The sequence below is a fragment of the Pteropus medius genome, unplaced genomic scaffold (genome assembly GCF_902729225.1).
Source record: "Pteropus medius unplaced genomic scaffold, Ma_sr-lr_union100, whole genome shotgun sequence".
NCBI lineage: Eukaryota > Metazoa > Chordata > Mammalia > Chiroptera > Pteropodidae > Pteropus > Pteropus medius.
The window spans coordinates 13,641,523-13,655,602 of record NW_024340701.1 but is presented as its reverse complement, the minus strand read 5'-3'; the positions used below and the strand labels follow the sequence as shown (position 1 = coordinate 13,655,602).

General features: G+C 37.3%; 1 protein-coding gene across 7 annotated transcripts in view; it reads right to left on the bottom strand.

The window, feature by feature from the left end:
- NFIA (nuclear factor I A) overlaps positions 1-14,080 on the bottom strand; it is a 356,733-nt gene that overhangs the window by 112,636 nt on the left and 230,017 nt on the right. For all 7 annotated transcript variants that reach the window (XM_039887806.1, XM_039887820.1, XM_039887796.1 and 4 more), the window contains one exon: positions 8,313-8,387. In XM_039887806.1, the coding sequence (XP_039743740.1) occupies positions 8,313-8,387 (75 nt within the window). The remainder of the gene's footprint in view (positions 1-8,312; positions 8,388-14,080) is intronic.

Here is a 14,080-nt window from a genome sequence, read left to right as displayed (position 1 = left end):
CTTGACAGGGGATGGATTTGATGGCCTAAGAGGTCTTTTCACCAGACTGATCTATAAACCAGAGGAGGGCTTCTAAACATAAGCCCCTTAACCAAGAGTGTACTGGGACGATCTGACCATTAGCTAGGAAACCAACCTATAACAACACAGTCCCATCCCACCAACCTACAAATCCGGCTATCTACAATAACAGTTCTCAATATGCACATGAAAAACTGTTTAATTTTTTTCTCCTCTATCTATTGAAAAATCTTAATATGTATTCATATCATTTATACACTGGATTAACTTAGTTCTAGTATCTGACCTAAGGTGTGGCTTTGCTGAGTGTGGACTCTAACGGTCTCATCCTAGACATGCCTGTAGGGTCACCAACAACAGTCTTTGTAATCAGCAAAAGGTAGCTAGGATAATATATTCTAGTCAAGATCTCAATAATATTTGTGGCCTTATTGGGGGTAATATAGGACTTCTGTCAGGCTTTTGGAAATCCTGAAAATGCCCTTTAGTTCCTTAATGTTACCTATTAGATATGAGTATCTGTTCTTAAAAATTTGAGGCTTATAAGTGCAAAAATAAAGGTTTACTAAAATTGTCAGTAATAATTTCCAGCATGCTTCAATTACTCACAGAGAATTTTCATGTCCATAATTTAAGAGAAAGTAAATATTATAAAACTAAGTACTACTTTAAAAAACTCTGATAAAAACAACCAAGGTGTGGCTAGCTGCTTAAAAAGTTGTTAATGTGTCAGTGTTAGATGGAGAATTTTAAAACACCTTGTTATCCATTAGGTACCCTGGAAGAGAAAATTCCAGAATAATGCAAAAGCATAAGTTTGGGCCAAAAATTTGAAGAACAAGAATTTTCCAGTGTCCTAAAGTAGATAAATTAGATCTAGTATTGACATGTTCTTATTCTATCAGAATTATTAATTCTGAAGGGGTCACTGGAATGGTCCTTTTAATAAACTAATTTTTAAAACATGAATTCTAAAATCAATCCTTCTTAATTTATATATACACACAGACACATACAAAATGCATACAGACACGCACACTTTTAATAAATTTTCTGATAGTGTGGCCAGCTCAAGGATCACCTCTGAGGACACAATGAAAGATCAAGGACAGAGACTTTGTTCAATAACAATCATGGTAGTTACCACTGTTGAGTATCTACTCTACGCTAGATACTTGACATTCTCTCAATTCTTGAAACACTCCTATTTCCAGAGCTCAGACTTAGGCCCAGGACACAGTTGATACTTACTAAATCTTTGCTGATTAAATGAATGACTTACCTATGAGGGCAGCACAGCTGACAAGAGTTAAATATTGCCCAAAATCATATAATTAATAAGTGGCAGAGCCAAATCCCATAGTCTATATCCTAGACTATTTTATGGTACCATGCTGCCTTACTGCATATAGAATTTATATAATATATTAACATAGGAAGTACAACAAATTACCTAAGAAAGATTGGAAATAGAGGAACGTACAAATAGAGATCACAATAACAAATTAGTATGTACAACAGAGTGTTACGTTTTCTGCTTCTCCTTGAGTTAAATCTTTACAATAAAAAATGTTCATAATTTGGTAAATTTAGTAGGAACTTTAGCTAAGAACAGAGAACAAATGGCCCCCTAAATCCTAATATGAGCACTCTTACTGCCAGCCCTACCCAGGAAGGTTGTAGCAGTATGAGTGTAACAGAAAAGACTAGACCTTCATGCATAACATTGATTGATGGATCTGCTGATATCACGAGCTTATTCGTACCACGGTTCTAATTTCAGCAGATGCGATGGTCATAACACCACTGCCAGGGACACATCGAACACAAGGCATATGCACATTCTGAACTGTAGATAAAGGTAGGACACATCTCTCTTTAGGAGGCTCTTTTTTTTTCTCTATTGGGTGGGGAAAATCACGTTTGGCCACTCCGTACTGTGAGCTGAGATTCAAAAGAAAGAGTTTGACAAAAATTTCTATTACTACCAGTTCTTTCCATTTGCTGCCAGCTTTACTGTCCAAATATTCACCCCAAATATGTCAAAAAATTAAAAGAAAAAAATTATACAATGAAACATCTTTCTGAATTAATTCAATTTCAGTATTTATTGTGAAATTATATTGGATTATAATAGAGGAAACCCACTAAATTAAACCAGCCAGACTGACATTTTTCTTCCTAAGAGTGTGGCAATATTTATTATTTTATCCCTCTATCAGGGGTTGATTAAAACTAGAAATGAAACATTTACAATGTCATAACATATTCAGGGTAAGGTGGTTTAGACAGGCAAAGTGAAAAAAATATATAAGGCCAATCAGTATTTTCTATTCCATAACTTAAGAGGTTTTCTTTAAAAACTCTGGAAGAGGTGCCATTGACTTCTACAGATGGAAAATGTGTGATGTTCATTTTAAAATTACTAGTAGAGCCTGCTATTGACCATCTAATTATGCCGAGTTCCATTTATAAACATAGCTAACCACTAAGTTTATGGAGACTTTTTGTGCTGCTTTAATAGGATATTGATCGAGAGCATAGTTTGAGTGGACTGCCATTGAATTGTGTAATGGCAAACAAAAGGCAAGGTCACAGCCACTGTTCATGCTAGGGCTGCAGTCTATTTTTTATTATAATCTTTTTGTTTCTTCTTTTAATGCTCAAGCCCACATGGTTTCTTTCAAAAGGAGAGCTTGCTTAAGAATATAACCTATTTTTAAAATTAATTTCCATGCAATGATCATAGCTATTGTGTTACTTAACGGAGAAGAACTAACAGGCCACTAGTGCAAAAAAGAAAGTTTCAAATGTATTTCACTTTAATAAAGATCTAAAATACAGCAGCTATTTAAATGCCACCCCAAAGAACTGGATGTCTGGCATCTCTTAACCTATATCAATTTCCTGATGAGTCTTCTGCAAAAACATTTTGTAATGTTCAAGTTTCGGCTTGTTCCTATCAAAGAGCTTGATTTTCTTATCATACTTTGTTGCTGAGTTAATTCGATTGCAGTAGCTCCGTCATGTCAAGTTAGAATATTGCCAATAGTTCATACTAAGTAGCAGACCAGAAAATCCAAGTGTGCGGCTATGGGTGCCCGAGGAGACACGAAAGACCTAGAGACTTTTTATAAAAAGAGTTTTTAAAATGAACTGCCATTTGGATATTAAAGACGATTCTTATGTGAGAATATAGAAACAGTACACAGTTCTGAGGCAGAAAACAGCCACTAGGGTGCCACCTCATGCCAGGCTGAGGCATATGCCTGGCTCCATTCACTCCCACTCTCCATTGACAAACAGTTCGGGAATCCTGAAGCCACCCAGCAGCCCAGCTTTGTGGCAGAGCCAGGACAATTCAGCTGCTGGATTTTAATAGATTCTGCAGCAGTGCAACAGGAACCAAAAATCACTCTGGGTAACTGAGAGTGGTTTTCACACCCAAAGACTCTAAGGCTGGCCACAGTATACTGAGAACCCTGGCTTTTCAAAATTCCAGGGCCATGAAGTCATCCCCAGCCACGAAGTTTACTTAACCCTTGCAGCCAGCTCGGGTGTACAAACCACCGCTGGAAAACTAGAACCTGCCAGGCCAGAGTCACAATGGCCTATGTGTATTTGTGGTTTTCCTCTTTCCCAGTGAAGTATTTAAGGTTTCAGAGTTACTCCACCAACTTAAAGTAAAATAGTCAGCACTTTAGAAGGAAATGGGCAGAAGTAGTGGATTTTGGGGGAGGATTTTCTGAGTTCACACCAGGAAGAATATTTGACAGCCTCAAAGCACACACTTGGAGGAAAAGACTGGTACAAAACAAACAACAGTGGGTACTGACTGAGAGAGCTATCTAACCAGCATCGTTCAGCAGCTAGTAGAGTGGGCTCTCTTTGTGGCAACTTCACGGGAAAGAGACCCATCTGAAAATGCTGCTAGAAGGCTTTGTTTGAAATGCAGCATCATGACAGAGCCATTTCAACAGATGGTTCCTGTCTCTTTCCTCACAGTATTATGCTAAAACAACTTTAGTGATTCTGAACCGCATTGTTAGCGCTTATAAACCTCCTCTTCCAAAGCAGAGAGGACTTCTCTCTTTCTCTCTGACACAGTGTCTAGTGGTCTGAAGAGTGGTCTTCTCTCTCCCAAGAGAGAGTAATAAATAACTAGAACAACTTTCAGATGATCCTATCACATAGGGGGGAAAGGTAGGAAGAGAACAATTACACGTTTACTTTTATGCTACAGTACTTTCTTTGCTGCTAAGAGAAACATGACTCTCCTTTTCTTGCCTTTCATGGACTCTAGATAATGCAAAAAAATTAAAAGGCAGGAGGAGGCAAGGGTGAGGGGGAATTCGTGGGAGACTGCAGGGATTCCAATGGCTCCATGCATCTGATCAGTACAATAATCTTGTTGCCTGACCCTCACCTCTGAATGTATGAGGCTAAGCCAGCAGCTTTCTCTTGAGTTTCTCTGCCATTGCCACCCTGTAGTAACATGATTATAAACAACAAACTTAGCACATAGTTATTTCAGTGAATCCTCGTGAAGAAAATACTGAAACAGCACCTCTCTGCACTCTGAAATTTAAAAGGAGGAAAACTAAAAATAGAAACTGGAAACCTGGAGGAAATAAATATTTATATTGGCAAATTTAAAAACTGAATACTAAGGAGCTAAGAAAAGAGAAAATTTTTGAGCTAAGGACACCATTAATGTGAAATTTCCAGGCCTTATACGTGGTCATTGTTAGGTGTGGCTGGGGGACTGGGGAGGGCTGGAATAGATAAGAGGGGGTTCAGGAAGAAGTTGCAGCACAGTAGAAGGAATTCTAAGGTACTGAGGCCATTAAAAATATCCAAGTAAAAGACAAAACTACAGGGAGTTAAAAGATCACTGTTTGGGGGAGTAGGAGATAAATAGATGGAACACAGGTGATTTTTAGAGAAGCAAAACTATTCTGTATGATATTGTAATAACGGATATATGTCATTATGCATTTGTCAAAGCACATAGGATGTACAACACAAAGAGCGAGCCCTAATGCAAACTAGAAATTTTAGTTACTATAATGTGTCAATATCAGCTCATCAACTGTAACAAATATACCATACTAACAAAAGATGTTAATAATAGGGGAAACTGTATAGGTGCTATACTGAAATTCTGTGCTTTTTGTTAACTGAAAATGAGATAACTAAAACTCCTCTAAAAATTGTCTGTTCATTAAAAAAAAATCATAACAGAAAATAAATCCAGGAAAAAAAATTTCTATTAAGTGTTTGACTTGTTTTGGTTTACATGAAAATAGTTTTAACCTTTTCTAATGTACAAATTAATAATCTAAAAGTTATCAACCCTAACAAAAAACAATTATTTGACAAAAGCACAGATATCTGTATTCTGTTTAGTTTTATAATGCAGTCATAGAAGAGGTCATGATAAAAATGTGTGCAGTCAGCTAGCTGAGTATAGCAAAGTAAAAAGAGCAAGCTTCTTAACCTCTCTGAGCATTTGGTCTCCTTCATCTGTAAAAAGGGACCATAACAGTAACCATGGGAGGACTGAATGAGATAATGTTTACAAAGTGCCTAGCACAATGCCTGGTACATGGTGTATGCCTGATAAATGCTACCTACTACAATTTTCATATTAGTGTTAGGTCATGCTCTTAACAGGGCTAACAGCATGCGTTTAATCAACTTACGTGCCAGTTAGCTTATTCCTATTTCGAGGCTGCAGAGTGCACCTAGCTCCACTCATCTATAAAGTGTCTGCTGCACCTCTAAAATGGATGCTTAGCAGTTCCCACGTGGGCAAGAGGGTAGTGCAGTAAGGAATGGTTAAGGATGTCAACTCTATCGTGTGGCTTGAGTGTTGTCTTTCAGGAAGGTGTGTGGGTCAGGAAACCTGAGCCGAGGGTTTCTTACCCCAGCAGCCAAGGCAATCTTGAGACATACACCCTGACAAACCTGGATTAATGATCTGCAAGAGGGAGGGGTCCTGGCTGGCAGTTTGGCCCAAAGCCATGTTTTAGCTGACACAGCCTAGTCCTACTCTTGCCAAACAGTTTCAGTCAGCACGAGGCCATGTGTGAGTGAGTCCTCGAGCGATTACACAGCAGTGTGCAGAATCGAAAAGCATTCAAGAGCCGAAGGACGCTCATGATGCCAGGCATCAGCAACTCAACCCCCTAAACAGAGATGGGAAACAAAACCAGGTCCCTCTGCAAATTCAATCTGTGATGCAGCCATACCCTCTGGCAGTCTTGAAGGCAGGTTTAGAATTCACTTGGCAACCATGCCATCATAGACTTTATGGAGGTCTAATCAAGCCTGGAACTGATCAGCCTTGGAATACAAGACCTTAAAGGGACATATAGAAAGTGGAAGAAGGACAAGATTCTGGGGTTGATTCTGAGTAGCGTGAGCCTTTTTGTACAACCCCCAGGCCTCAGGACACTGATGGTAATGAAGATTAAATGTAAGCATTATAGCAGCCAGGGTAGATTAAAAAGGTCTAGTGCTCCAATCTTAGAGTTCAAAGGATTTTTCCTCTTTAAGGCTATGTTTAGATCCTAGTAAGGACTCATGAATGAATTTCCCTGTAATACCATAGTGACAATTACATTCTGACGTATACAGTCTATATTACTGTTATTATAAAATTACAAGAAAAATGTGAGATAGTGGTCATTTTTAAAAGTCCTAAATAGTAAATACACACACACACACACACACACACACACACACACACACACACACAAATGCATTGTTATTTGTCTTTAGCAAATATCCAGCTAATCAGCTATGCTAGGGCAGCATATATCCTCCAAGTTAACAAGGCAGTCCAGTCTCTATTTCACTGGTTGGGGTTGCTGCTTTAAGCATACTTCCTAATATGACAGCAACATCTCCCTTCTATCTCACAACCTGCTGCTCCTAATGACTCATTCCTTAGGGTTCTGACCCCCCTACATGATACCCCTGAATCAAGCAAGGGTCCATGACTCCCAGAATTCTAACCATCATAGTTACCTTCCTGCTGTTTTCCTCGTCTAGCCTCAGGTTGTAGATTTCTTCAAGTTCCCTTGGGCCAGTCTAATAGCATGGATTCTAGCATTAAACAGATTTAGCTTAACCATTTACCTACTGTTTGGCTCTGGGTAAATGACTTCAGTAGACCCACAATTAAACTCATTTATAAAAATGAGAGTAATTTCTTATCTGACAAGTTTATGGCAAGGAATAACTTATGTAACACGCACAAAAACTTAGCACAGTGCTTGGCAGATAGTGAATGCTCAACAGTCATTCTCTATCTATCCCTCTATCCTCAGATCCTCTGCCCCCACCTTGTATCCCATTTTGGGATTCTTAAGAGTCTTCCAGCCTTAAGAAATAAGAACTGACAGAATCCAAAACTGTGAGATCAGGATGGCTTGGTTTGCTTGACCTAACATCTTGCCATGAGACCAATCTCCAAGACAGTAATGCAGTGAATGGGGGGAGGCGGGTAAAATGAACTTAAACAGAAAGATTTCTCTAAACGTCACCTCGTTCCACAAATGATTTGATTCAGCCTAAAACCGATTTTAACAGTATAAATTTTATCTATAAGTGATATTTTGAAGTAGGAGGAGGATAACATTTTTAATATTTGGTATTTAATTTTTCTTCTTGTTATTGGGACCTTAAACATCATAGTCATTGCAGGTATGCTTAAATAAAAACAGTGATATTTTTGAGGGAAGGCAACTGTGTGTATGTGTCTATCTGTGTGAGAGAGAGTGAGAATATCCTATACCTTCTCCTTGGACTGTCTGGATTATGTCATAGAAAAATATAATCAATGACCCTTTGATCAATGGAACAGGGTGGTGACAGGTACTCTTAATTCACTGTTGTCGGTGATTATTGACAAGCTGGTAATGATCACGCTGTACTGTGTCACTCATGCTTGAGGGCATTAGCATTCTTTAAAGGTCAAAACCAATTCTTTTTTTAATGCAGAATTTCTTAGAAATCAGGGAAGCCTCAGAATTTTTTTTAAACCAGGTGCACACTGTAAACTAGAGAATATGTGAAACACTCAGGATTTCAGTTCTTTCCCTCTGTCTCACAATCAAATGACATCAAAATTTCCTGATTTAAATTCCTGGCTGTTAAAAAGTCTTCCAATGGGCGAATGAAAAGGGGATTTTAAAAGCTATTTATGTCTCCAGGAGGCCTAGGCAAAAGTAAGCACTAACCAAAGGCAAATCCGTACCAAATTAAAGCAAAATTATACTTACTCTGTGACACTCTTACTAGCTCAGTCACACTAAAAACACCTGATGTGACAAAACTGTCCTGGAAGCCCAAATGTCCTGGGGAAACAAAAACAAAAGAAACAAAGTGTCATAAATAGAAGATATTTGGCAACAGAATTCTAAACATGAGTTTCGTTGTGATTAAAAAACATGACGTCTAATTTCATATTCTGCTCTAGTTAGAGTTTCCGTGGGAGGATACAGTCATTTAGATATGTAGAAGTTTTTTGGGGGGGTTTGAATCTGGAGGTTATGGAAAGCTTTGACACAACTGGGTGGTTTTTGAAATGGTTAAAAAAAAAACTCAACAGGAAATCTGAAACAAAAGATGATTTAAAATAAATGGTTACCTTGGCTGACCTCTGAGACCTTAAAACTGGGATGAAAACAGCCTACCTAAGAATCAGCCAGGATAGCTAAATTCCATAACAGTTTCTAAATATTATTCTCTAAAGAAACATCTGACGAGGATTAGCTATTCATTCATTCAAATCAAACAAGATTTAAAGATGTTCTCTTCATTTCTAGAGGCACCATAGGGTAAATCTTTAAAAAGCCAGACTAGAAAAAGGAAGCCCTTAAAACATAAAAGCAAATTCTTTTGAGCACAAATAAAAATTTATATTTGTTTCAAGAACAAGAGGTTTTTGTGGGTGAGTTGTTTTTTTAAAGATAAATTAGTAGTTCATCATCAATTACATATTACAAAATTCAAAAATTCATTTTTGATGGATATAGTTAATTTCCTTTAAGATATCTGATATTACATCTATTATCAACTGAATGTTTATTTTTATAGTACATTCAGGAACATAAAACTTACAAAGGGCAAGGAATATGTAATTGATGATACGTCATTTCCCTCTCTGCTTCTAAAGTTTTCTCATGCTATGTGTCTCCCATAGGTAGATACTAGTTGAGAGATCTGTGTATAGTATAGTTAATATAATCACCTGCTTTAACATTAAGGACAAAGGAGAAGTTGTTGGCTGTTGGTTGAAGGGGTTTTTAAAAATAACTGTTCTTTGAAATATAGAACACTCCTTTAAGAAATGCAACATAAGAAAATAGATGAATTGGAATATATAACAATTCATAAATAATTATATTATAAATAAAAGCCCATTATGAAAGGGAAGCAAGTTTACCTATGGCATAGTTTATTACCAATAAGTGTGTTAAATGTCATGCACGTAAACACATGCAATAAATCACATTTTAGAGGATTATAAACAGACCTATAAATTATTCTTCTTTTGGTTACATTGGATTTCTGCATAAGAATGATTTTTTACTGAGACTTGAAATAAAATTTTCTGTTAATTTTTAAATCAAACACACAATCTATGATCTTTTAGATAAACAGCTCTAATGTTTAGAATACTCAAATCGCAAATTGCTTTTTAAAATAAAATGGCACTATGTGTGGTGATGGATGTTAACTAGACTTATTGTGATGATCATTTTGCAATATATCCATATAGCGAATCACGTACATCTGATAATGTTATATGTCAATTATATCTCAATTTTTTAAAAATGTATATACACCATCATTTAAATAATGGCAAAATTTCATTTGAAGAATTGCTTAAGAAATTTTACCTCCCAAATAACCAGACCCAGGTAGTTAGTTGACTATTCTTTGGAAACTGCCTGAGGTGTTGTTTCTTGGATTCAGAGAACTGAGAAGCAAAAATAAATAAATCAATAAAGATTCTCTAACGTGTCCTTGACAAAACAGACTATAACATCTCTCTCTACTGTGACAATGTTCACTTCACATTTATCCCACAGATCATAACAAAGGAAATCCAACCACAATGTACATTAAGTTTGACTTAAAACACATACAACAAAGGCAAGGAAATTCGTAGTTGAATAGGAAAATCTGGGTTGATCTCCAGCTCTTGTTCATCTCTGTGTGCGTGTCACTTGCCTGCAGGCTGATACTTGTTTCAGTTCCAACCTTTGAAATTCTTTATTTTAAGGACAACTTAACATGATTTTCTGTATAGAGCCAATGTGAACACATTTGCTTTAATCTTGTCACCAAAAAAGCAAGCAATATATACTGAAAACTAAGTTCAGTTTGGCACAAGGGCTTGGGAGGGGGAAAACCCCTGTTCTTCCATTTGATTCCTGCCCTGATTGCCCCATTCCTGTTGTCCACCTTTTAAATGTCGGTGTTCTCCAGGGTTTACGCTCATCTCTCCCTACATATATGTATATTTCCTGTCATCTTCTCTATTTTCCTGATGTCAGCTACCAGGCTTGACTGTGATATTTGTGAAAGCTAGAATAATGTTTTGTTTTGTTCTCCACTGTATTTAATGCCTGGGACAAAGCAGATAGGAAGTGAATATTTGTTGACTAGTGGATGAATGAATCAATAGGCCAATGACTCTCAAATCTTTATCTTTTGCCAAGATCTCTCTCCTGGGTTCCAAACACATGAATCAAATGTTTATTGTATATTTCTATCCAGATAGCCCACGGGTATCCTCAGACAGAACATGTCCAAAGCTGAGCTCACTTTCTTCTCCCCAAAAACCTGTTCTTACTCTTTTGACTTCCCTACATCTACCATTCATCTCATTTTCTGTGTTTTAATGACATCCCTGCCTCTTATAAACACCTACATCCACCTAAACCCCACTGATTTAATTTCTTACAATTTCTTGACTCCATGTACATGTCCACCTCCCTCTTAAAGCTGTGGCTCAGGCTTTTCCCAGTTCTCACCAGCCTCCTAACTATGTTCTCTATCCTCAGTCTTAGCTTCTCCTCTAGTCCGTTCTCCACTCTGCAGCCAGAGCTGTCTTATAGGCAAGTCTGATGATTCATTCATTTATTCAACAAGTATTTATTGAGTCCCTACCGTGGGCCAGGTGTTGACCTAGGGATTTGAGATACAGTCCCTACCTTCGGGGAATTTATAGTCTATGATTAAAGACAGCTGAAAATGTAAAACAAAAGAATATTTTAAAAATTATAAATGGTATAAATTACATGAAGAAAACAAATAGGAAAAGCTTTAGGAAGGGTGATTAGGGAACATCTCTCTTAAAAGCTGACATTTGAAAGATAACTAAGGAGTCAGGAAAAGAAGAGGAAAGGGCTGTTTAGGCAGAGGGATTAGCCCGTAAAAAGTCCTTGAGAAAGGAAAAAACAAGGTGTTGGAGGATCTAAGATAAAGCCAATGTGTTCAGAGCTTACTACCCTGTCAGAAATCTTGCAAGAGCTCCACAGACTGCTCAGGGTACAGCACAAAAATGGCATACGACCTCCATGTAGCCTCTGTTTTCCTCTCCAGGCTCATTTTTTATCTATTGTTGCTTGCTTCCAGGCCTACTCCTTGGCCTAAGTGAATATATGTTTCTCCATGGCTCTGGTTCACCTCCTGCCCTCACATTGCTCCTTCTTCCTAGATTTCCTGTCCTTCCTACTTTTTGGTTGGCTACCTGCTACTTGTCTTTAGGACTCAGCTTTGTTGTCATCTCTATCAAAAACCTTCCCTGGAGAAAACTCCTTTTCTCTTTTCTCAATATTGATCTGCTGTATACTCTGTATAGCTCTAATCTAGGACTCTTAGTGTATTGAGTTATAATTTTGTCTTTTTCTCATATTAGACTATGAGGCCTTCGAGAAAGAGCATCTTCTGTGTCTTCGGCCCTCCAGGTCCTAATGCAGTGCCTGGTATGCAGTGAGCACTCCAGAGATGTCTCTGAATAAACACAATTCAAGTTGGGCTCAAGTATGTGTATTTTCCTTTTTATAAAAACATTGACAACTTTTTAAAATGTCTCTTTCTCTCTCTCATCTCTAGCAATATGTTTGAACTACAACTGAGCCAGTGTGCATCTGCAAACTATTAAAATGAACCATCCAAAGAGTCCCTCCAAACTAAAAAGGACAAGGACAGGATAGATAATCCATTTAGATAAAGCTTCTGATCAAGAAGATGCCATCAAGTTCTCTGATGAGAAATGTCTGGGGGTTGTTCTATTGTTGAGATTATGGTTCATGTGTTGAAAGACCAAATTAAAATAGAGTTGAAGGGCAGCATTACTTAACAGATACAAGTGGTAGAAGGAAGGAAGGAAGGAAGGAAGGAAGGAAGGAAGGAAGGAAGGAAGGAAGGAAGGATGGAAGGGTATGTATGATGGAAGGAAGGAAATAAAGGAAGGAAGGAAGGAAAAAAGGAAAAATAGGAAAAAAGGGAGGAAAGAAGGAAGGAATGAAAGGTTTAGTCTGAAGCTTAAACTAGTATCCTGTGTGATCTTGAGAAAGTCACTGCCAAAATAACAATTTGATCCTTCTTCCCTTCCCAGAAACCTGCCTCTTAAGGCTTATTTTAAACAGAATATGTGTAATTTAGAAGGTGAAACATATGTGAATGTACAATAACCAGAAAAATAAAAATAAGGGTAGAATTATTTCACAAATTCTGATGTAACCATTTCTTCACAGTATTATGAAATTATCATGTAACCTTGACTGCTTTTATATTTATAATGTGTCTCCAAAGAAAGCTCTGTGTAAACATGCCATGTAACTTTAAATGACTATGAAACTGGTTTTGTTCCTTCACCAATTATTTGGAAACCACTGATGAACTCTAGAGGAAGACAGCAACAAGAGATGAAACATAAGAAATGATGGAAAAAATGACATGGCTAATGTAATTACTAAGCAAACCTGAGCAGATTAATATTTCGTTCTCACTAATACAAACCAAATCATAAAAATGACTTTCAGGGAAATAACACTAATCTGGGTGTTCTACTTTATTGCAAGATGAGAGAAAAATGGAAAAGAATATAAAAAGGTACATTTAAGTAATTCTGAATTCAGATGTTAACACTAAAAGATCCTCAGTTGGAAAGCTGATTAAGCATTCCTGAAAGGTCCCAAGATTTACATTTTGAATAGGGTCTCTCAAAAATGAGTGCAAAACATATACTTTTGCTAAGTATGTCTTAGATGAAAAGCCAGATTGCATAATGATCTGACTCTTTCTCCAATTCTGAACTACTGTTCAGGAGCAATTGTAAAGGAGATTGCAACGAGATGCAGATCTTTTTTCATTTTATATAAAATGACTAAAAAAGTTCATTTGCTGCAGTCTTGTTCAATGAATTTCCAATTAGAGTAGAGATTTCAATACTTTGGAGTCAGTCATACTCACAGTAGGAAGAGATTAGGCTTTCTGGGAGAGGTAGAAATATAAAAAGTGAAATTCTTTTATGGGTGGTTAGGAAAAGCAGCTCTCTTTACCTCGATGATATCAGCAGTTATGGAAAATGTCATTATATGGGAACTGAATTTCATCCCATAAAGGGACCGACCATCTAATCTACCTTTAAATAGGCAGGAAAGGAAAAAAAAAGATCAACTTGTAGAAAGACTGGTAACCTTGCAGAACTGTTCAGAGGTCAGAGAAAGAAACAGCTGGGAACGAACCATCCAGGGGGTTGTGGCCTGTAAAGGAAGTGTCGATGTCCACGAAGTGGAACGAATGTGTCTGAGGAGGAAAGCCTATCCACAAGATGTATTTTTGTTTGTCCTGTTGGGATAACAAAGGACTTAAATGACCAAATCTTGTTTGGCTAATGGATGCAGGTCAACCACAATACACAGATCATTTCACTGAAAAGAAGGTATCTCTATTCTATTCCACCCTTGATAAATAGGTTCCATTACTGGTAAAAGACAGGCCTATGACTGGGCCTATCCATGCTTATATT